The 24,860-nt window shown below is 38.5% G+C and overlaps 1 protein-coding gene and 1 long non-coding RNA gene across 4 annotated transcripts in view; one reads left to right on the top strand and one right to left on the bottom strand.

Annotated features, from left to right (window-relative positions):
- Window positions 1-16,780, top strand: part of LOC309477708 (uncharacterized protein) — a 36,863-nt gene extending 20,083 nt beyond the window's left edge. Inside the window, exon 2 of the mRNA XM_082141075.1 lies at window positions 13,606-16,780. Coding sequence (XP_081997201.1) covers window positions 13,706-15,337 — 1,632 coding nt within the window. The 5' untranslated portion in view covers window positions 13,606-13,705 and the 3' untranslated portion in view covers window positions 15,338-16,780. The remainder of the gene's footprint in view (window positions 1-13,605) is intronic.
- Window positions 16,781-19,088: 2,308 nt separating this feature from the next.
- Window positions 19,089-23,284, bottom strand: LOC309478179. 3 transcript variants are annotated; one of them, XR_014198846.1, is made up of 5 exons: window positions 22,208-23,284; window positions 21,918-22,053; window positions 19,840-19,933; window positions 19,631-19,749; window positions 19,089-19,523 (listed from the first exon to the last, which is right to left on the bottom strand). It is a non-coding gene; the product is annotated as an uncharacterized lncRNA (long non-coding RNA). The 3 variants fall into 3 exon arrangements; XR_014198845.1 differs by having other exon boundaries at window positions 19,631-19,933; XR_014198847.1 differs by having other exon boundaries at window positions 19,631-19,933; window positions 21,993-22,053.
- Between the last annotated feature and the right edge of the window lie 1,576 nt (window positions 23,285-24,860).

Genomic DNA, 24,860 nt, shown 5'->3' with positions numbered 1-24,860 from the left:
CAGAGTCACCATAGGCAGTAACTAGCTAGCAGTGAGGGCAGTCGCCGTCAGCGAGCACGAGAGCTGCGTGATCCTCAGGAAAGGGGCGTCTTGAAAAAGACGCCTGGCTCTTTTAGTGCAATGAGAGTGTGTGTCGCGGTGGCGAGCACACACACATACACAAAACAGTAGCAGAGAAAGGATATAACGCCGGATAGCGCAGCAGGAACGGCGACTGAAGGCGGCGCGGCCAGCGGCTTCAGAGTGTCGACTCGTCCCGCTGAAAGGCTTCTTCAGACGGCGCGGCTTCTCTCCGGATCCAGCGATGCGAGAGCTTTGCTGAAGAGATGAAAAATCAGATATTAGCTGCCTGCGAGCTGGATTTATAGGCCTAAGCCACGCCCGTTTCGGCGGGACGTGACGTAGCGGGCACGAAGCACCCTCAATGGGTCTGACGTCATGCTAGGCCTCGCTCGATAGGCTGCTGCAGTTGCCGCAGAACAGCCAATAGGCACGCGAGCCGTCTTGCCTATGTCTGTATGCTGCCGCAACGCGTTTTACAATAATACAAAATTAAGGATAATTTTTTGGCTTTAATATCTCGCGGAAAAAGGAATTTTCCCATAGCGTAAGATAGGGTGACCAGATGAGATTGCCTGAAATTCGGGACCGGGGGGGGGGGGGGGGGGGGTCTATGGGTCTGGGGTGACGGGATGGGGGGCTTCTATGATATCAGACTGCGTAGCCTATAATAAAAGATAATGAATTTCAAACCTGAACCAAACATATTTTTATTCAAAGATAAAATTGATTTATTCAACAGTCTGTCATTATTCTGTATTGACAGGTGCAATATTTGAAAATCGATCATATATTTTTTTTTATTACATTTATATCTGCATTTATGTAAAAACTTAAACTTTCAAACATCAAAATGTCATTTATTAATATGTTTTCATGTCAAAATGACATACAAACATCTTTTCCTATTCTGTTTTGCTTGCTATTTTGCAGGCTTGCGTGTCGCGTGAAAAATAGGCGTCGGTTCTGTTTCTAGCATGCACGCGTTTTCCGCGCGGCTCGAGGCGCGCCTGAGACGCACGTGTCACGCAGGCAGTGTGCAAGCTCTAACCTGTTAACAGGGAGCCGAAATAAAAACGGACACGCCACGCAGCCAGTGTGTCGCCGGCCTCAACCTCCGCAGACAGTTTTTAATGTTTATAATTCGGGCGAATTCCAAGATGGCGCCGTTGTTTCTGGCTGGCCGTCTCGCTCTCTGGATCTCCCTCCCACTGTTTGTGATAGTATATTTCCTTTCCTTAATTAATCAAAGTTTTGCCTATCATGTTACAACGTTAACTACATATGATCGACGGACGTTGTTTGACATCAGAACAACAATGGAGTCTTACTCTAACAACAATGTACCTGCCGAGTGCTTCGGCTTTCCACCGCCTCCTTTCCGGCGAGCTCTGCCTGTGTGGTTGCGTCGTCTGCCGCCTTCGCTCCCTTTGGTGAGGCGGCGTAGGAGGAGAGGAAAACGGGGTGGTGTAGCCGTCAGGCTGAGATTGGGACTGACGCCGGGACCGGCTTGTCGACCTTTTCGGGACGCTCACGCCCATGGGAAGGACCGCGGCTTTTACATTTCGAGGCGTTCTCTCGAGACGCCCTATCAATGGATTCTTCATCTAACTGGGGACTCGCCACTGCAACTTCGGCGGCGCCGCTTCCCTTATGTGCGGTATGGTGGAGTGGATCAGCGGCATCTGCGCTCACTGGAACGGGTATCTCAGCAAACTTTGCAACCGGTCAGTGACTCTGTTTCAATGAAGATGACATTAGTAAACGCCAGATCGCTGGGAAATAAAACTTTTATACTAAAAGACATATTAACGGCTGGTAACATTGATTTCTTATTTGTGACGGAGACCTGGCTTCCTGTTGATGATGTTAGCTCTTTCTCGGAGCTCACTCCCACAAATTTTAACTTTTTTAATACTCCTCGTCGTTCTGGCCGGGGTGGAGGACTGGCTACTGTCTTCAAAAACAGCTTCGGTTGTAGATTACTGGAAACAGATTCATATTTGACTTTTGAAGTTCAACTTTTTTCAGTAGACCAGGTAAACTCCCTAGTAATTGCTGTAGTGTATCGGCCTCCAAAAACAAACAAAGAATTTTTAAATGAGTTCTCAGACTTTTTAGGGGGTATCACTCCCAAGTACAATAGACTTTTAATTGTTGGCGATTTTAATATTCACGTTTGCACTGATTCTTCAGCTCTATCTAGAGACTTCCTGAGCCTGATTGAGGCGTGTGACTTTGTTCAATGGATAAACCAGCCAACTCATGTACATGGCCATACGCTTGATCTAGTTTTATCTCATGGTTTTTCTGTTTCTGATGTCCAAATTGGTGACTTGAGTTTTTCAGACCACATGCCTGTTGTTTTTAGTATTGATCTTCCATGCCATACCATTGCATCTGTTAGACCTAGTAAATGGTCACGTGTAGGTCTATCTTGTCCATCATCGGTTGAAGCCTTTTCTGCTGCCTTTTCTGATGCTGAGCAATTGTTTTCTTTAGATCACCTTTCAAATGCAGTCAATATTAATGAGTTATTGAGCTTATTTAATTCACTGTGTACAAATGCTTTGGACATGGTAGCACCTCTGAGACTTAAATGTCTGAAAAATAAAACGGAACCGTGGTTAAATAGCACCACGCGTCACCTAAGACAACTTTGCAGAAGAGCAGAGAGGAGATGGAAAAAGGATAAGCTTCAGGTGTCCTATGAGATACTTCGTGAAGCTTTATTTTCCTATCAAAAAGCTGTTAAAATTGCAAAGTCTCATTATTTTTCAGAATTGATATCGAAAAACTTAAACAATTCTAGGACCCTATTTAAGGTCTTAAACTCTGTTTTAAATCCTGTGGGTAATAATTGTCTTATTGAATCAGCTTCTACGTGTGAAGATTTCTTAAAATTTTTTGTGGAGAAGTTGGTTATAATTAGACAATCTATAGTTTCTGCTACTCCTGTCCCCGTGGATACTCCGACAGCCTCCAGGTTTTTAAATTCTCTTGAGCCTATTACTATGTCCAGTTTGACAGATATAGTTCGTAGGCTCAAGCCTACTGTCTCATCTTATGATATTATGCCTACATGGTTTTTTAAACAAATATTTGATAAAATTGGGCCTTGGATTTTGTCCATTATAAACAAGTGTCTTCTCTCAGGTTCCGTTCCTGCCCTCTGCAAACATGCTACAGTGAAACCTGTATTGAAAAAACCAAACTCGGACATTAATGATTTATCAAATGTTAGACCCATTTCAAATTTATCGTTTATATCCAAGATCCTTGAGAAAACTGTGTTAATGCAGCTGCAGAGTTTTCTTGATGAGAACAGTATTCTTGAAAAATTCCAGTCTGGCTTTAGGATGTTCCATAGTACGGAATCTGCTTTATTAAGAGTCTTGAATGATATTTTACTTTCTCTCGACTCAGGGGATTCTGTTATTTTAATTCTTCTTGACTTGAGTGCAGCGTTTGATACTGTTGACCACAGAATTTTACTATCACGTCTTGAACAAATTGTTGGCATCCGTGGAAGTGCTCTCAGTTGGTTTAAGTCGTACCTCACAAATAGAACTTTCTCTGTTAGCATTGGAAGCTCTCTCTCGTCTGTAGCACCTCTTACCTGTGGTGTTCCACAAGGCTCCATTCTGGCACCTACTCTATTTTCATTATACATGTTGCCACTTGGCTCTATCTTTAGGAAACACGGAGTGTCTTTTCATCTATATGCAGACGATACTCAAATCTACCTGCCTTTTAAACGTACTGACACAAAGAGTTTAGAAAACCTTTATTTGTGCTTAAATGAGATAAAGTCCTGGATGTCTACAAATTTTTTACTCTTAAATGCTAGTAAAACTGAAGCTATTGTATTTGGGCCTCCAGTAGAAAATGGGAAAACATTTCTTAATGCGGAAAATATTCATTTTGAGTTTAAATCTACTGTTAAGAGTTTAGGAATTACCCTAGATTCCGCCCTTAAGCTGGATAAACATATTAACACAGTGGTTAAATCCTGTTTTTACCACCTAAAGTTGTTATCCAGGGCAAAGTCTTTTCTATCGTCGAACGAGCTTGAAAGAGTACTAAATGCCTTCGTGCTATCCCGCCTTGATTATTGCAATTCCTTATATGTAGGATTGCCTCAGTTTTCTATTACTAGACTGCAAATGGTCCAAAACGCTGCTGCCAGATTCTTAACTGGGCTCCGCAAACGTGAACACATCACGCCAATTTTACGGTCGTTAAACTGGCTGCCGGTGCGCTATAGGGTCGATTTTAAAATACTGCTGTTTGTTTTTAAAACTTTACATAGTCTTGCCCCTTCATATTTATCGGAACTTTTGACAGCAAACGTGTCTGTTAGGTGTTTACGTTCCTCCAGCAGTCGAAATCTGTCCCAGCCTCATTCTAGATTGAAGTCGCGAGGTGATCGTGCTTTTGCTGTTGTGGGTCCTAGGCTGTGGAATACCCTCCCAATCTCCCTGAGAACACTGACCTCCTTACTTGAGTTTAAACACAAACTAAAGTTATATTTTCTTGAACAGGCATTTCCTTGATTTTTTTGATGAGGTTTTATATTATATTATGCTTCTGTCTTTCCGTTTTCTGTGTATTTTATGTAAAGCACAGTGGTCAACGTTGGTTGTGTTTACTTGTGCTATATAAATAAATAAAGAAAGAAAGAAAGATAAGACAATAACTACTCAAGATTTTGCTTTAGTATAATTTTCGGGACAATTAGGGCCAGATTCGGGATTCGGGACAACAGTTTCGATTTCGGGACTGTCCCGAATTTTTCGGGACGTCTGGTCACCCTAGCGTAAGATACTTACGCAGTACGAGAGACCTCTCGTAAGAGAACTCCAAAAAGCAACGAAATTGTCAGACATCCATTAGTGCATGTTCACAGAGGAAAACAACTGAAATAAAGTTACAGCGCTAGTTGTTCTCTCGAATGATACTCGACGACAACGACGGAATCCAAAGCCGTGGGCTTTGTAGCCTACCCAAGTAATGGGTGTATTAAATTGTATGAAATAATCCCGATAAAAAAGGACAAACACTGCAGCGAAAGCAAGTTCAGCAGCAACATTTGCTGAGGTGAAGTGACGGCTAGTAACAGCAGACAAACGGCTAGCATTGACATCAGCGACAACCCACCTGTCACTCAAGTGGCCACACCCTTAAATACAGAAATGTAAATATTAGTCAACTAAACGGATGAGTTATAAAAAAAAAATGCACCCCCCCTCACAGTTGTTATGAAGGGCAAAATTAGCTGTATAGACCAAAGCCATATAGAGATCCAGGCTGTAAACATGTTATTTTCTGCTATAAAGTTGGTAATTTTAACATGGGCAGATACAGATTTGACTCACTTCTGCAGCCAGCCCAAGCGGCCAGTTAATGAATTGCAGTTTAACTCACTTCCGTGTTGGTTTCAAGAGAGAGAAGGGGAGGTTCCCGCTTGGGTGTACTGGTTCGACCGGTTCACTATAAAGAACCGGTTCAAAAGAACGATTCGTTCATGAACCGGCCATCACTAGTTCGCTCGCGCCGTCTCTTCGGTCATTGAGTTTCCGCGCCGAGTCTTCTGAGGTGAGGAGAGCAGTTCACGGTATTTCTCATATTTACACAACCATCACATACACTTTATACAGTTTGATTAAGCGACAGACTTATTTCTGTATTGTTTTCATCGATCACGGCGATACTTGTGCGTCTTTTCTGGCGTCTTCTCACTGAAATAAACATTTATTTCAGCAGCGGCGAGCATGAGGAGAATATGTTGAGTTCATTCAGACCTGAGCGATTTTGTGTTCATCTGTGTGATTGTCTCGATGTTTGGAGTGAGAACTGTTACTGCATGTGTCAAGTAAGTCAAAGTTTGAGATCTGTGATTAGAATCGATCTTTAGTGTCATACTGGAACACATACTGCTATATGAGCCACATGAGACAATAATCAATACTTAACTTAAATGTCAATATTATTTATTATACACTTTGAATAATGTTGCTCTGTGGTACTCTTTATTTTTAAAAGTCGTAACGTTATGATCATTTTCAGATCTGCGTATACAAAATTGTAATATTTCAATGATCTACCTACTTTATAGTGATGTTATCATAAACTAAAACTATATTTAGATTAATTTGGACATATTATGCTATAATTATTTATCTGTAGATGAAGATGAGTGTCAGTATTGTTTGTGTTATTGATGTTTTATATCATATAGTGAGAAATTACACTATTCTCTTTCAATAGAGCAGTTTTCAGGCTTTTATCATGTATCCTGACTCAAATAATGTGTTTCTAACAGCAAACACTCAGAATAAAGTGAGATGATCTGCTGATGATCCTGAATGGCTTGTTGAATGAGTGTTGATAGTCTGAGGCTCATCAATATTAACAGATCTGCTGAAAACACTCTTTATTTCATGACAATAGTTCCTGTTTTCACCTCATTTATTATGCTGATGTCTTCAGATCTCCTGTAAATTGACACTTAAAGCTCATTTCATTGGTGTCAGCAGACTGAGTAATTTTTGGCCAATATGTACGTTTATTTCTGTCTTTATGCTTTTAACTGTTTTTCTTACCATTATATTTGGAAGAATTTAAATTATTTATATTCTTTTCTTTATTTCTAGATACCTGTATTTTAATGAAGAAGCAGAATAATGTTAGGATTAGCATTACAAATAATTAATTCAGTATAAAAAAAATAAAAAAAATAATTGGCATTCAGTTTCAGTGATACGCTGAATAGATAGACAGGCATAAATGCTTAGAAGTGTCATTTATTATAAAAACAAACTCAGTAATTTATATATTTTTGATTTTGGCCAGATCAGCTCCTCCCACACTGCAGTCACATCATCAGCGAAGCTCCTCCCACAGTAGTCACATGGTCAGTGAAGCTCCTCCCACTGTAATTCTCCAATAAATGCTGTAATATTCCCATCAGCTACAAGTGAAGACGAGCATCAGAGCATCAGGAAGAGCTGAAATCTGCAAAGACTGAGTTTATTAAAGAGGACAGTGAGAACATGAGTGATCCAGAACCCTGCAGAATGAAACACACTGAATATCCTGAAGAACAAAGAGGTTGGTGTTTATTCTTCATTCATTCATGATGCTGAAGAACATTCATGTTAGAAACATTCAAGCTCTTCATCACTTTTAGATAAACAGTTAAACTATAAAATGGTACAGAATGTAGGCCTACATTTTTTTTTTCAACAAATGGTCAGTAAAGGAGGTTTTAGACATTTTATATTGATTGTCAACATCAGATCAAACTAAATACTATTTTAACTGTTTTATTTGACATTTATTTTATATCTGGTTCACAATCTGCAACAACGTTACCAGTATTTGTCATTTTAAACATATTTTACAATATTTTTTTTTAGGAATAATCAGTAAACACCAAGTTACTGATAACATTGTATTTGATTAATTACATTACAACTACATTGTATTTAGTTTTATGATATCACTAAATTAACCCTTTAACTGTCACTATCCAAACTGAAATGGTTGTAATTCAAGAATGCTTTGGAATATAGACCTATGGTTGGTCTTGTTTTAAAGAAGACATTTGTCAGATTATTGTTGAAGTGAAATAAATTCAGAAAGTGAAACAGAAAAAAAGTTATATAAGTTTGAGTTTATTAAAATTTACAAATTTAAAAATATAATTATTTATATTTTATATAAAATATATTTTACTCTAGAACTGCAAGAAAATGAAAGCAAAAAATCTGAAGAAGTTGTGTTCCACATTTTAGGTTGATATGTTGATATCTCGCTCCCTCACCCTTTCTGCTGTGTGCTCTAACGTTACACGGTTTGGAGCTGCGCGCTCTTGCTCGCTCACTGACTCTAGATTCCGGGAGATTTGAGCTAATTTGCGGGCATCAGGGAGCCGCTATCAATATGCGGGAGACTCCCGGAACTTCCGGGAGACATGGGATGTCTGCTAGAGAGATATTAAAAACTAGAAACTACTATTTAGTTCATTTAACCGCTTTTGAATTTGAACCGGTATCGTTCAATTCTATGACAGCTGTGTTGCGTTCAGTCCAAGATGGCGGAGCTGCAGCTCTGTGCATGGGTGCGTTTGTTGCAATGGAACGTTCTATTGAGTTTGGCCTCTTGGTACTTCTATACTCTTTGGTAACATATCACACTGAAGTAGGCTGATTTAAAATGAACATTTATGCAAAATTACATTTCCTTTTTTTAACATTTTTTTCTGTTATTTTAATTAAAATAATAAGACACTAGGCTGTTACCAATAAATTTAAATAATTAAAAAAAAATTAAAATTATAACTGTATTAAATGAGATTATTTTAAATATTTTTGAATATACAAATAAGGAATGTTGAAAAGAATGATACTTTATGAAACTAAACCGCCAGTAGGAGGCGGCAGGCGACCGTCTTAATGAGCGAGCTGATTTAACAGCTTAATCAAACGGCTGATTTATTCAGAATGAGGCAGTTTATGAATGGGTAATTGAATCTTTGACTCGACCGATTCGTTCAAAACGCTGAATCATTTAGTAATGAAACAAGTGTTGCTGTGAGATGCGCGATGGTTCTGCTGTGATCTTTGTTTGGAACTATTTTCGCTGCAGAAACAACAAAAACAGTCATTGCGTCTAAATGTAAGTGACTTAATTTTAACTGTTTGTTTATTGAATTGTTGTGAAATCAGTCTCGGTTTCAATCTTGATGGCATTCAGGAAAACAAGACTCTGGTCGCATGTAGCCTAGGCTATATTGTTTCTTAAAGGAGTCATGACCTGTAATTTTCACTTTTCCACGAGAAAAAATGTATGTTATGATTGCCTAACGATTATACATTGGCCGGTAAGCCGATATTTAAAAGTGAAGCGTTTGTTTACCCCTGGGTTCGTCAACCAGCCCACGTGCACGCGCACTCAAATACGTGATGTTAATTTCTGCGCGGGGGATATACCATATATGGACACCGCAGACCTATACTGCAGGAAGCCCGCCCTGCCCCTCTCCCCCTCATATTCAGTCGAGCGCTATGGAGGTATTTTTGGTGCAAAACTACTGAACGCCTGTGACAGTGGAATTTGAAGTTGTAGAGAATAGCCACACATGTGTATCAGTAAATTTGAAGTCACAGAGAGAAATGTTTTAAGAGTTGCAAACTTGTAGACTTTTTTTTATCTTCCACAAACACAACACAACAGTTACACCTTCTCAAATTCTTCATTGCAGGTGCACAAATCCTATTCTACAAATCACAAATTAAGAAACTCATACGCTCACATTTTTGCTACAGTTGCTGCAGTGAATATGGTGCAAAACGCATTTACACACCCGCATCAAGAAATGTGAAGTCACGGAGAAATTTTGCTCATCTGCAAATCAGTATGTGAATTCATCCAATGAGAGTTGCACACTTGTAGAATATTTTCTCACAAATGTCTTGTATATTTTTCTAGCACAAACACAAGTACATAACTACAGCTGCTTGAATCTGCTGCCACCAATCTCAAACACTGTTTTTCGCTTTCAAGTGACAAGTTTCGCGCGCTCTCCCTTTTGCACCAAGTGCACCGTGAAATGTGGGGCAAAAGTGAGTTGTGCATCTGTAGAGACAGTGGGCGGAGCCTACATGAATATTCATGAGTTTCCCGGGCATGTGCGTGGAACTGCTCATTCTAGTTCACGCTCCTCGTTTCTCAGCAGGTTTAATGGATTATTTCAAAAAAGGTAAATATAGTTTCAGCGCGAACTTAAACTACAATTGTGTATCGTTTTGTTAAATTCATAATGTTTTTATTAATTCGTCACTGACTGAATGATTGCTGGCATTCACTTCGTGTAGGCCTATATACAGTAGCTACAGCAAACTTCAACTCGCCGTATAAATTGCACCTTGCAAAGCTTTAAAACTGTGGCTTTTACTAATTATTATCATTTGTTGATTGCAATAAATTAAATAAACCCTCATAAATGTATCTGTGGGCTAACACTTTTTAATATATATATATAATATATCCTGGTGTGATTGTTCTTAAATTCTTGTTCGTTTAAATAAGCCAAATCATTTAAGACCAAACTCAAGCATGAATGTGTTGCTTTAATATAAACAAAATTGTATGGACAAAAGTGGATAAATTACATTTGATACAACTAGGTTAATGTAAATGAGAAACAAAAAACACTTAACATTATTTTACGGAATATAATAAGCCACCAATTTGATGTTCTAAAAAAAAATATTTACAAACATACTGGCAAAATAATGTAACAATATTATTTTTAATGTATTGACTGCAAGGTGTGCTTGAGCTGGTTTTGATTTAATAATATACACAGTTCAAAAGTTTGGTATTAGTAAGGTTCTAAGGTAAGGTACCTCTAAGGTACCAAGACTACATTTATCTGAAAAACAGTAATATTGTGAAATATTTGTATCAACTGTTTTCTATTTTAATGTTTAAAAAAAAATCAGAAATCAGAAATCATTCTAATACTGATTTGCTGCTCAAGAAACATTTCTGATTATTATCACAGTTGAAAATGGTTGTGCTGCTTAATGAAGTGTGGAAATTGACCTTGCCTGCTATAAAAGTATAACATTTCTTAAATCATATTGATTCCAAACTTTTGTCATGCAAATCTTAAATGCCAGAATGTCATGTTTTAACATTGATCCAACAAAGTTTAAAGGTTTCATTTTCAAGAGTTCAAGTCAGAAGTAGATCATGCATTTGTATCAATGGTCATCATTGTGTATCATCCAGGCACACAGAGCAACACATAAGGTCAAAGAAAGAACATGCAAAGAGAAACATCAGTATAGGGTGCAAAATGTTTATTTGGACACGGATATGGTTGTGGAGTTATTTCCCAGAGATTATTGCCAGAGATGACACAGTTGTAAAGCTTCATAAGGTAAGGTATCAGAAGAGCTTAGCAATAAATAAATTAAATGGTAATGGTTCATGTATTTAGGAATATTCTGCTCTTCTGTTGGAAATAAGTGTTGCTGTAATCATTCAGGTGTTCTGGAATTTTTGGTTTTACGGTAAAAGTGGAACGTTATTTTATTTTTATTTTTTTATTGCAGTGACATTCAACAAATGGTAACAAAATACAGTTTAAAGCATTGCAATGTACAGAGGAAAAGCACAACGAAATGAACGAGTTGAAGTTTGCTGTGCTTTATATAGGCCTACACGAAGTGAATGACAGCATTTAGTCATTAACGAATGCACAAAACGTGCAAACTAATAAAAACATTATGAACTTTATGAAATGATACACAATTGTAGTTTAAGTTCGCGCTGAAACTATATTTACCTTTTTTTAAATAATCCATTAAACCTGCTGAGAAACGAGGAGCGTGAACTAGAATGAGCAGTTCCACGCGCATGCTCTTATTCCGTAAAATAATGTTAAGTGTTTTTTGTTTCTCATTTACATTAACCTAGTTGTATCAAATGTAATTTATCCACTTTTGTCCATACAATTTTGTTTATATTAAAGCAACACATTCATGCTTGAGTTTGGTCTTAAATGATTTGGCTTATTTAAACGAACAAGAATTTAAGAACAATCAGACCAGGATATATTATATATATATTTTAAAAAGTGTTAGCCCAGATTCATTTATGAGGGTTTATTTAATTTATTGCAATCAACAAATGATAATAATTAGTAAAAGCCACAGTTTTAAAGCTTCGCAAGGTGCAATTTATACGGCGAGTTGAAGTTTGCTGTAGCTACTGTATATAGGCCTACACGAAGTGAATGCCAGCAATCATTCAGTCAGTGACGAATTAATAAAAACATTATGAATTTAACAAAACGATACACAATTGTATATTTACCTTTTTTGAAATAATCCATTAAACCTGCTGAGAAACGAGGAGCGTGAACTAGAATGAGCAGTTCCACGCACATGCCCGGGAAACTCATGAATATTCATGTAGGCTCCGCCCACTGCCTCTACAGATGCACAACTCACTTTTGCCCCACATTTCACGGTGCACTTGGTGCAAAAGGGAGAGCGCGCGAAACTTGTCACTTGAAAGCGAAAAACAGTGTTTGAGATTCGTCGCAGCAGATTCAAGCAGCTGTAGTTGTGTTTGTGCTAGAAAAATATACAAGACATTTGTGAGAAAATATTCTACAAGTGTGCAACTCTCAATGGATGAATTCACATACTGATTTGCAGATCGATGAGCAAAATTTCTCCGTGACTTCACATTTCTTGATGCGGGTGTGTAAATGCGTTTTGCACCATATTCACTGCAGCAACTGTAGCAAAAATGTGAGCGTATGAGTTTCTTAATTTGTGATTTGTAGAATAGGATTTGTGCACCTGCAATGAAGAATTTGAGAAGGTGTGACTGTTGTGTTGTGTTTGTGGAAGATAAAAAAAAGTCTACAAGTTTGCAACTCTTAAAACATTTCTCTCTGTGACTTCAAATTTACTGATACACATGTGTGGCTATTCTCTACAACTTCAAATTCCACTGTCACAGGCGTTCAGTAGTTTTGCACCAAAAATACCTCCATAGAGCGCCGCCATTACTGAATTCCGATTCGAAGTACGCACTCGACCGTGAAAGATGCAGAAACGTGGTGCACACGTGAGTTGCTCTGTTGTTGACTTCTGTAGGTCACGGCCAGGTCGGGTTCATTCCCTCCTTCCTGCCACCAATCAACGCGCCCCTCATTTGCATTATTACAATGACCGTCCACGACAGCCAATATATCGCGCGAGACAATAATGCCTTCAGAAATAAGGGTCAGAGGAGCTCTGTGTTTCTATTCTTTTCCACTTTTCTTTTTTAGAAGGGCCTGAAAGACTATAATAGAGCGTGGGTATCCAAGGTAATACTAGGTTATGACTCCTTTAACTATAATATGTTATAATTAACTGCGCCAGCCTCAACAGCGCAACTTTGTTACCGTCAGTACATTAGGTAGGCCTATATTATTATCAGCTATAGGCTATCAATCGCCACTTACATTAAATGAAATATAACAGAATCATCCTCACGTTTTCGGTGATTCCCTAATTATTTTTTATTTTTAAACTCAACACATTATTATAATGATTTATCTGTCATCCACCCTCGATTAATTGGAATGGAATGTTTTTATTACTCGGTTCGCCTGACCCGCGGATTATCCGCGATCCGCGCAGCACTATACGGTTTGAGAATCAATGGACACAAGCGGTAACCGCAACAGAACCGTCATGGTGGAAAAACTGTATCTGACCATGTGATTGTCTGTCCGAGTTTTGCCGAGAGCCGGAGGCGGCACGAAATTTGACGGAGGCGACCGCCTCATAATTCTCTATACAGGAAAAACCCTCATGGAAAGTTTCAAGGACATATAATCAATTTATAAAAAGGCATCAAATTATCATAATATTTTATAACAGTTGTCTACTTTCTACTATTACATCAGGGCTCTGAATTATTTCAATTTACTGAATTTAATTTAATGATTTTTTTCTTTCATGTCAGACCTGATGGAAGAGAGCGAGGAGGATAGATAGAGGATAGAGCGAGGAGATGTGATCAGTGTGAGAAGAGTTTCACCCGATCATCACACCTTGAAAGTCACATGATGATCCACACCGGAGAGAAGCCGTTCTCATGTGATCAATGCGGCAAATCATTTCTTCAGGCATCAAACCTGAACACACACCTGACAGTTCATATGAAGGAGAAGCCGCATTCATGTTCTGTGTGTGGAAAGAGTTTTTCACGGCTGCCATATTTACATAGACATGAGAAAATACATACTGGTGTGAGAGAGTACATGTGCTTTGAGTGTGAGAAGACTTTTATGACAGCGAGCTGTTTAAAACTGCACCAGAGGATTCACACTGGAGAAAAACCTTACAAGTGTTCACACTGTGACAAGAGATTCACTCAGTCAGTAAATCTGAAATCACATGAGAAAATCCACACTGGAGAGAAGCCGTTCACGTGTGATCAGTGTCACAAGAGATTCAGTCGCTCAGCATCTCTGAAAATACATGAGAGGATTCACACTGGAGAAAAACCTTACAAGTGTTCACACTGTGACAAGAGATTCAGTGATTCATCATCTCTGAAAATACATAAGAGGATTCACACTGGAGAAAAACCTTACAAGTGTTCACACTGTGACAAGAGATTCAGATTATCAGCAACTCTGAAAACACATGAGAGGATCCACACTGGAGAGAAGCCGTTCACGTGTGATCAGTGTGGAAAGAGTTTTGCTTCTAAAGCTGACCTGAAAATACACATGAGGATCCACACTGGAGAGAAGCCGCATGTATGCCATCAATGTGGAAACAGTTTCACAAAAAAAGGTCCTCTTAATGTTCACATGAGGATCCACACCGGAGAGAAGCCGTTCACATGTGATCAATGCTGCAAAACATTTCGTAGGGCAACAGACCTGAAGAGACACCTGACAGTTCATACGAAGGAGAAGCCGCATTCATGTTCTGTGTGTGGAAAGAGTTTTTCACAGCTGTATAGTTTACAATTACACCAGAAAATACACACTGGTGTGAGAGAGTACATGTGCTTTGAGTGTGAGAAGACTTTTACTACAGCGCAATGTTTAAAACGGCACCAGAGAATTCACACTGGAGAAAAACCTTACAAGTGTTCACACTGTGACAAGAGATTCAGTCAGTCATCAAATCTGAAATCACATGAGAAAATCCACACTGGAGAGAAGCCGTTCACGTGTGATCAGTGTGGAAAGAGTTTTGTTTTTAAAGCTGACCTGAAACTACACATGAGGATCCACAGCAGAGAGAAGCCGCATGTATGCCATCAATGTGGAAACAGTTTCACAAACAAACGTTGTCTTAAGAGACACATGATGATCCACACCGGAGAGAAGCCGTTCACATGTGATCAATGCAGCAAAACATTTCGTAGGGCATCAGTCCTGAAGACACACCTGACAGTTCATACGAAGGAGAAGCCACATTCATGTTCTGTGTGTGGAAAGAGTTTTTCACTGCTGACATATTTACATAAGCATGAGAAAGTTCATACTGGTGTGAGAGAGTACATGTGCTTTGAGTGTGAAAAGACTTTTATGACAGCGAGCTGTTTAAAACTGCACCAGAGAATTCACACTGGAGAAAAACCTTACAAGTGTTCACACTGTGACAAGAGATTCACTCAGTCTGCAAGTCTGAAATCACATGAGAGGATCCACAGCGGAGAGAAGCTGCACACGTGAGATCAGTGTGGAACAAGTTTCTCTTTCAAAACTCACCTGAAGCCACATATGAAGATCCATGCAGGGGAGAAACCACATCACCACAGTCTGAGATCACAGTAAGTTGCTGAGCTTCTTTTGTGTAAGTTAGCCACACATCACCCTATAGCCAAATCTCTCCTCTCCACCTATAGCCGGTGTGTGGTGAGCACAGGACACTTTGTTCATTGATTGATATTTAATTTGTCAGTTCTGATCAATGCAAAAAAAAACACACAAAAAAACACACATTCGCTCTCTGGCAGCAGGTGGCGCTCATGACTGAGAGTAAATGGTCACATTTTGTGACTTTTTTCCTGCCGGTGCGAGAGCTGCCATTTCTGCCGCATATGAGAAACATCACACGGCAAACGAAACCATGTTAAAAAACAGTTTATCAGCTCGGAGCAATACAGCGGTTTACTCGTGGACCGATCTCGATCACGCAACAACATTACTACACAGCGCTGGGAGATCCATTGAGAAAGCATTTTAAAGGGGATAGTTCACCCAAAAATTTAAATAGCCCATGATTTACTCACCCTCAAGTCATCCTAGGTGTATATGACATTCTTCTTTCAGACGAATACAATCAGAGTTATATTACACAATGTCCTTGCTTGAAGACTAAAACTTTACTGTTTAATGTAATTTTTTTATTATTATTTTTCTTTATTCATTTTCTTTATAATTTCATAATGTTTTTTGTGAAGCCAGACTATGTTTGTGCATGTGTGCTGAGCAGGGAGCTGGTAGAGTTATATTTTGCTTAGAGGTATGCAATGTTCACTTAGCAGAGATGTTAAAATGATGATACTTCAAATGTGTACAGTTGGCTTGCTCTTTGCAAGGAGAATGAATGTTTCAACTGATGCAAATGTACCATTTGTATAATACAGCTGTATACACCACTAATGTATACACTGAAGAAATAGTTTCTTAATGTGGATAGTGGATTGTACCATGTGCATTAGGTATACATTCTATCTTTAAACATAAGCAACATGTTTTGCTACCTTACAAGGAAGTTGTAAGTCTCTCTGTGATGTATATAAGCTCAATCTTACTGTACCACCTCAGAGAAACATAAAGACATGAGGGGGTGAGAGGAAGGAGAAACACTGAGATGAGGGGTAAGGAAGGAGAAACCCAGAACCATTTACAGCTGGCATGATGGGGTGAGAAGATAGAGAAATGGGGAATAGAGAAATCTGGAATGAAGACCTCCTCACCTACTCTGTAAAAATAAAAGGTGCCTGGAGGAACCTTTTAGGGTTCTTCACTTTGCTACACCGGCGGAACCGTCTTTAGATCCTCTAGGCACCCTTTAAAAAGGGGCGGTTCTCAGAGGAACCACAAGTTTCCTGATGAACTCTTATATAAGGCACTGTGTGGAACCACTTTGGGTGCCTCTTGGAACCAATGTTCATTTTTTAAAATATATAATTTCATGTTGTATGGTTACCTTTGACTTCTATTATAATAAACAAATTGAACCAAATACAAAATAAGAATTGTTTATTACATATTTTATATACATACACTTCCATGCACATGAGAAAAAAAGCTATTAATATCATTAATATCAATGAATACACAAAAAATTACATAAGCAACATGAATAATCAACCATGTATATACAATAGGCTATACAAGAAATGACATTTCAACAAAATGCATGGAAACACATTTGTTCCACGAAATAAATGAATGTAAAAATAAATAAATTTTGACTAATTAAAAATGTCCATCTTCACTTAACTTTAAAACATTTGTGTTTCAGTCCGATGGTAAGTCTGACATCATTGTTTCCTTGTCCAAAAGCTCTATCAGATGCCAAAAACAAACAAACAGTGCTAATATACACTCATTATGCTGTAATATTCCTGAAAATTATGGTCCTAACCTTTATCTCTATACTGAAATCTCTAATGGTTAGTTATTCAGCTATTTTGAATCATAAAATGTTGAAGTCTGGGATGCCATTAGACAGGAGACTGTAATGTACACTATGGCTTTTGAAAAGCTTAAATGTGTGACTTGAATCAACAGTGTTCATAAATGGTTGTTGAGTATTCTCATGAAACAAGATAGAGGAAGTAGAGGCTTCGTCCTGGAAACAGTATTAAGGTGCAGTAAAATTATCTGTTCTGTGAATGTTCACTAGTGAATTCCAGTCATTTCAATAAGAATCCACACGATCAGCAAATTCGTTTGTGGTCAAATATGTCACTATGGGACCCACTTGGTCACTGGAATTCGCTGGATTTGACCAAGCATGCCGCACAAGCCCTGAAAAGTGAAGCCAAAACGTCTCAATCGCCTCCCGGTGACTGGTCCTAGTATAGGTCATAAGCCCCGCCTCCCTGTGTTATTCAACGAGATGTGAGACCAACTAAACAATTAAATTACACTTCAAATATCTTTTTTCCAAAGGTGGTTTCTTTCATTTGCTGTCATTTTTATCACGCTGATGTAAGTTCAAGTGTCTGTTTCAAAAATAAGTTGGTTTTTAGTTAGTTACGTGATGCGGTGGTGTAACGTCATGATTGACAGCTGTGATTGACAGGTTTTCTGAGCGAAGTAGTCACTGAAATACCAACGGACATTTTTTCAGGATCTTCGGAGGACTGAGAAGATTGTATTTACTTTATTTTATCAAGCCTCTTGTCGTACTGCAATCAATTTTTTAAAAATTGTGCAGAATGCACTCTCCCTGAGGCTTACTTCCTGCTCACTACTGCGCAGGTCTGGTCCCGAGATCGCTACTGCGCAGACTCAAGTTCCAATATGTCAGCGCCATATCGGGACTCTGGCGGCTTCAGTTCTCACCAATGGAAGAGAGCGAAGGGGTGTCGTCCATCTTTTTTTACAGTCTATGGATTTGACCAACAGAAAGCTGTGTGAAAGTGACTCCTGTGCTTCATACATTACGTCGCCACACTGCTGACAATGGTCAATGGACTTTTTTTGCATGTGTAATTTCATGAAATTCAAAAATGTGACCGCACCTCTACTCGCTGCAACATAAAATGCCATCAATAATAAAATATTCACAAGGGACATGTGCGGTACTTAAGAGTTAGAAAAGTAAAAAGGTACAAAATATTCGTTTTCCATTAGTTTTTCCTCTTTTCTGGTGGATGGTCCAGGCACTTCAGTGATTTTCAGGTCTACAGGAGGATTTTTATTCTTGTTCAAACTTGTATTTCAGCCTACCGAGATCCCTGCAAAGTACAAAATTTACTGTTAGAAAGGTTATTAAAGTGATAGTTGTGAAATTTAAATAATTTCCTCAGCCTTGTGACGTTCCAAACCTGTTTGACTTTCTGTCTGTGAACCCAAAAGCAGATCTCACACTGCATGAAAATTGGGATTTCCGACCCCGTAAACGGCCGTAAATCTCCCTAATTTTCGGCAGTTAACGACAACTTACAGCCTGCGTCTGTGCCGAATATTGTCGGAAACGAACCATGACGTATGCAGTGCGCTCGCGCCGGAGGTGTGAATGGCTCTAATTACCATATGAATAGCAGCTCCCGCCAGAGAAAGGCTTGAATTTCCTCACTCACTATTGGTTGAACCCACGTAGTTTAAACAAGAAAAATCACTCGTGATTGGTTGGCAGATCTGTTACTATTGGTCACCCTCGCTCATTATAAATTCAAAAAATTATAATATTCATTTAATATATAAATTATTTTTTTATATTCATATGCTATTCTGTGGTATATTCATGTCATTGTTAACCTATGGACTACACTATTATTACCATCAAGGACATGAATTTATAAAGGAAAGGAAAATTTGCCAGGGACATGCTGTTTATTCAAAGAAAGAGCTTTATTAGCACAAACACAAAACAATATACACCTATGTACAAAGCACAGATCATCTGCACACACAACAAATTGGAAGCTCAGTGTCTGTTTTCATCTTCGGAGCTGTAGGTGACTAGCGGCGTTCTCTCTGAATTCGATCCACTTTGAAAACGTCTGTGGTGCGTTGCCCTGTATTTAGGAGTCGCCTCTAATCTCGACTGCAGCGTAGCACAGAGCTCTGTGAGCTCCTGGCTGGTGGTTGAACTTCATCGGACATCAGATCTATGGTGGCGCACTTCCAAATGCCCACGTCATCCTCACCTAGCACACCGTGTCGCTTCTAGCAGCTGTAAAAACAACCAATACAGACAATCAGTACTGTGATGCACTGTGTATGGACACAAAACATCTATTAATGCACGTGAAAAATAGTCACATTGACTAAAAATCTTACCCTCTTTCTTCTCGCTCGACTCCGAGCTGAACTCTTCACAGCTTCGGCCTGCAATGCCAGATCTGGTTGTTTGTACCTGAAGCTCCTGCGTACTGTCTCGTAGAACGTCTTACAGGCAGCTGGAAAACAATTAAATGAGAGTGATATGAATAAAAACAACGCAAGTCACAGTAAAATGAAACAAGGAGAAAATAGTAAAAGTTACTTACAATGTCGTCATGATCAGCGTCATGAAAATCTGGACTTGCAGACATAGCTCTGAGTAAATGTGAGGTTACGCCCTCGTTATGAGGCGAGGTTACTCTATGGAAACAAAATGTATGATTAACCCTCTGGGGACCAAAAACGCGCCCGCGCGTATTGCTCGTTTTTTTTTTTTAGCAATGAAAATAAACACTAAATGCTCTGTTAATTTTGATCTTTCATTTTCGTGTAATACATCAATCGATCCTGTTCAGTTTCTATTTTTTTTCTGTATATTCACAATAAAAATAAAGTGTTTTGCTTTTTGACAAATAAAGAAACTTTAACATGATGCGATTTCTGCCTTCAGTGAACTCCCGTTTGAAACGCGTTCGAAAATTATCTATAACTCTGCGAAAATTCAGTCAAACAGGCAAACAGACCCACGGGCATAAAGCTTGAGATCGCAGCTTTTAAATGAAGTAATTTATATAAAAAACAAATATTATCAGCTTCTGTAATCTGTATAAAAAGAGAGCGACTCCAGTCGAGCTCATTACGAGCCATTCAAAAGTAATTTGACCACGCCCCGGAGAGCGCGTGCTATTCAAACGCAAATTCTGAGAACCATTTCAGTCTGTGAAACGCCCACATCAGCTGTAAACAAAGAGGCATAATATAGCCTACCTTATGGAGAAAATTTTCCGTGCTGATATGAGGAGCAGATCCCGCTGAGGAGTGAGGTAGGCTAAGTTATCCTTTCTCAAGTGTTAATGTGGAATAACGTTATAGAATAACGTTGTAGGCTTATGTAAACAAAAAGATGAATCGCGTTTCTATAATATGAATTGCGTTTCTGTGAGATGAATGAAGGGTACATATTTGTAAAGACTGTTTAGCCTAAATATGAATCGCGTTTCTGTGAGATGAATGAAGGGTACATATTTGTAAAGACTGTTTAGCCTAAAATGAATCGCGTTTCTGTGAGATGAATGAAGGGTACATATTTGTAAAGACTGTTTAGCCTAAAATGAATCGCGTTTCTGTGAGATGAATGAAGGGTACATATTTGTAAAGAGTGTTTAGCCTAAATATGAATCGCGCGTCTGTGTGTGAAAGAATAAACTGCTTTTACAGTTACAGTTACTGCGTTACAGTCAGGCGAAGTATGAAAGACAACATTTTGTTGACTAGATTTGGGTACAGTTTTTACTGTAGAATATACTGTCACATCAAATAAGCTTTTCTGCTCATATATATAAAATACTATTTTGTCAAAAATAAAGTCATAGACTAAGATGTTCCAATGTTGGCTATATTCAAACTAATGAATACATATGATAAAATGTAGGCCTATAATCTTTTTTTTTTTTTTTTTACAAAGAAAGAGTACTTTTTTGCAGAAATATTGCTGAAATTGCAATTATTGTTGTAATTGTAACCTTTTTAATAAAATAGCAAAACATATTTACAAGATAGATGTAAGCAAAATCTTAAATGGTCAATATAAGTCTTCTTCAAAATATATATTGGCTCAGTCAGTGTCACACCTGAATGAATGGCTAATTATGCAGAGTCATTATGCAGAGTGGGTGGGACTAAGGTGTAAACTACTCCTCCCCCTCGCATATTGGCTTTCCAAGCAAAACCTGTTTTACACCATTTAAATCAATGTATTTTTTTTTGTGAACGATAAAGCAAGACTATTTTCACATAATTTTGAAGCTAGAACTGAAAGGGACAACATCCATTAGTCAAAAGTCTTGTGGGCACATATTTTGTATGAGTTTTGTGGTCTTATTTCTGCAACTTTCATTTTTATTTTTTTAAATAACCACGCATAAACATTATTCTCTTAAAAATACAAACATCTACATACATGTTGCTCGCATATTATGGTAGGCCTGTTTGTGCTATATAGAGTGAATTTACACCTTTGCCATTAACATGTTTATAAATAACTGAAAAAAGCACAAATGTCAGAGCATGTCAGAACATCTCAAGGGCCCCAAAAACAGCTTGGTCCCCAGAGGGTTAAGATCGTAAACTATAACGGATCTATTTTCTTATACAAGAGAATGAAAGCATATTCTTTGAATCTTACCTTTAAAATGTTTGTAAGCTTTTATGAAAGTAAAAAAATAAAAGAATGTAAGATTCTTTTATTTATTTATTTTACCTTACTCCAGTTCGTAGCGCCCACAATTTGTCTCAGAGTTGAGAAGATGGCATACTGCTTCCTGTAAATTACAGGATTATTTACAATTATTAAACAAATAATAGCCATCAATCCCATGACCTCTTGCTTTATGATGAAATCATGAAAAACAGAATATTCTTACATTTCACAAGGCCTGACAAAATACAAAAGTGACCGATGAGATAAATACTTACTGGGTGTCAACAGGTCTTTGCTCAGAGGTGCGCTAGCATCTTAAGGGCGAAAAAAACAAAGAATATTCAAAAATGTACAATTATTGAAATCAAACAAAAAGGTAAGAATTGCCACACTCTGCTCTTCTAAGCAAGACTGTCTGAAACATGTCATTAAGCCAATAAAATAAACTGTTACCAAACTTGATTCTCAAGCAGTAAGTAAAGACCAATTTATAGTTATGCGTCGACCTCCCGCTGTAGCTACAGAGTTGGCTGTGTACATAGCGTACCCTTTAGCACACCCTGACGTGCACCTCTCCCAAAATGTAACAATGCGTCAATTTTACGTGGACGGAAGCGCTGTGATTGGTCTAGAACGCCTCCCTCGGGTTTCACAGGCTTCTTTCTGCATGTGTAATTGTACGTCAACAGGGACAACAATGCAGAAGTATAAATGAAACAGTGTAGCCTATAGCGTAGAGGCTCGGGCTTCGGTCTGACGCAAAAGTATAAATCAGCCTTAAAGGATTAGTTCACCTCAAAATGAACATTTCCTGATAATTTACTCATACTGAGTGACAAGATATCCATGTCTGTCTTTCCTCAGTGGAAAAGAAATTAAGTTTAAGGAAAACATTTCCATATTTTTAATGGCATATACTTTAATGGCAACCAAAGATCTCAATGTTCCAAGACGGTTCAAATGTCCGTCTCAATGCAGCTTCAGAGTCTCTACACAATCCCAGTCGAGAAATCAGGTTCTTATCTAGCAAAACCATCTGTCATTTTCTAAAATTATATATACACATTTATGTATTTTTTAAACAATTGTTTGTCTTGTGCTAGTCTGCTGGCATTACAGACATTTGAACCTTCTTTGAACATTGGGATTGTTGGTTGCCATTAAAGTCCAATCTCTGTAGAAAAATACTGAAATGTTATTCCTCAAAACTAAATTTATTTTCCACTGAAAAAAGAAATAAAGGTTGGGGCAACAGATAAAGTGAATACTCACTGGAAATTTCCTTGCTCTGAAATCTGGCTGCACATTTCTCCGGGTCAGAGAAGGCTTCCACAAGACATTCAAAGTTTGACTTGTGGCGCTTTTCCATTATCAGTACCAGCTCAACTCGACTCGACTCAGCTTGTCTCGCCTCGCTTTTCGCTCCGTTTTCCATTGCAGATAGTACCTCCACAATAGTACCTGGTCGTCATAGCGACGCCGCAGGAAACTGCCGTGACTTAATCTTTTACACGAGACACACCCGCTACCCACACACACAGGACAATGGAGGAAATCGAGTGTATGCTGTTTTTGGATGTTTTTGTTTTTGCTGTTTTTTATTCAGGATACTCCGTCTGGCACGTGCTATGATGACGCAGTGAATGTGACGATTCTCTCTGACCAATCAGCAGTCTGCCGTGTTTTCACGTCACATTTTAGTATCGCCTCAGCTCGCTCAGAACCTCGCCGGAGGTGGTACGAAAAAAGTACCTGGAAGCAGGTACAGGTACAACTTTTACACAGTGGAAAACCAAACAGAGTCGAGTCGAGTCGAGGCGAGCCGGTACTGTGTAGTGGAAAAGAGCCATTAGAGTCTGAAACACATGAGTCAGCCAGTAAGTACGGTCATGTTGCCTATACTAAATTAATAATGAAATACTGGAGTCATTACTACGCTTAATTAAGAGTGAGAAAAATCTACTCATCTTGAATGGACCAAAAAAAGCGAATGTTTTAGTTTCATCTTTCCATAGAACATTTGAAAAGTAACTGACACTACTGGAACTTCAAACGGGCAGAGGGACGACCAGACTCTGACCATAGAACGATGCCCGTTTGAAGTTCCAGTAGTGTCAGTTACTTTTCAAATGTTCTATGGAAAGATGAAACTAAAACATTCGCTTTTTTTGGTCCATTCAAGATGAGTAGGTTCTCACTCTTAATCAAGCGGCTTAAATAACTCTGACCAGCACTGTATATATTTAAAATAGATTATTCACAAGCAGTAAAAAACTTCTTGTCTTGAATGGAGTGTGACTTTGTGCAGAGCAATGTTTTGTGCAGGGGGAAAAGTACTTACCAGGAGTGGACATTTCACTGCCAGGACGCTCCACTTGGCTAGACATGGCACAATCTTTATTAGATAAAACACATGAATAAGCCTGTGACTTATGTTGTACACAACACAATATTATGTTTAAGTTGTCATCAGTACTCACCAGTATTGTGCAACATGCTGGTGTCCTCAATGGGCTGCAGCTTCCTTCGTACATTATTGAAGGGGGCATATCTTGACGCTTATACAGAGGTAATGTAAAATAAAATATATAAAGTTAAAGAATTTAATTTTTAAACTGCAATTATAAATTAAGAGAAAACGATTACCCCTGATATTCTCATCCGAATCCAATAATACTGCAAAATAAAAATAAAATCAATCATTTGTATAAAATTTCAGGCCCAATTTGTATCAACCGATTTTATATTTCAAATGTATAAAATATCTGAAAATGAGAATACCATTTCTAACAGAACCCTCCGATTTTTTTTTTTTTTTTTTAGTGTGCTTCCTCGTAACGTTAAGTTAACGTTAGATCTAATCACCTCATCGTCCTTCTCCTCTGCCTGGTAACGTTGTTACGTTAGGTGTCACATTCACGACGCACA

Source organism: Leuciscus leuciscus (genome assembly GCF_965113295.1).
Source record: "Leuciscus leuciscus genome assembly, chromosome: 1".
Lineage (NCBI taxonomy): Eukaryota > Metazoa > Chordata > Actinopteri > Cypriniformes > Leuciscidae > Leuciscus > Leuciscus leuciscus.
Note: the sequence above shows the minus strand (reverse complement) of the source record. Positions and strands in the feature narration are given on the sequence as shown.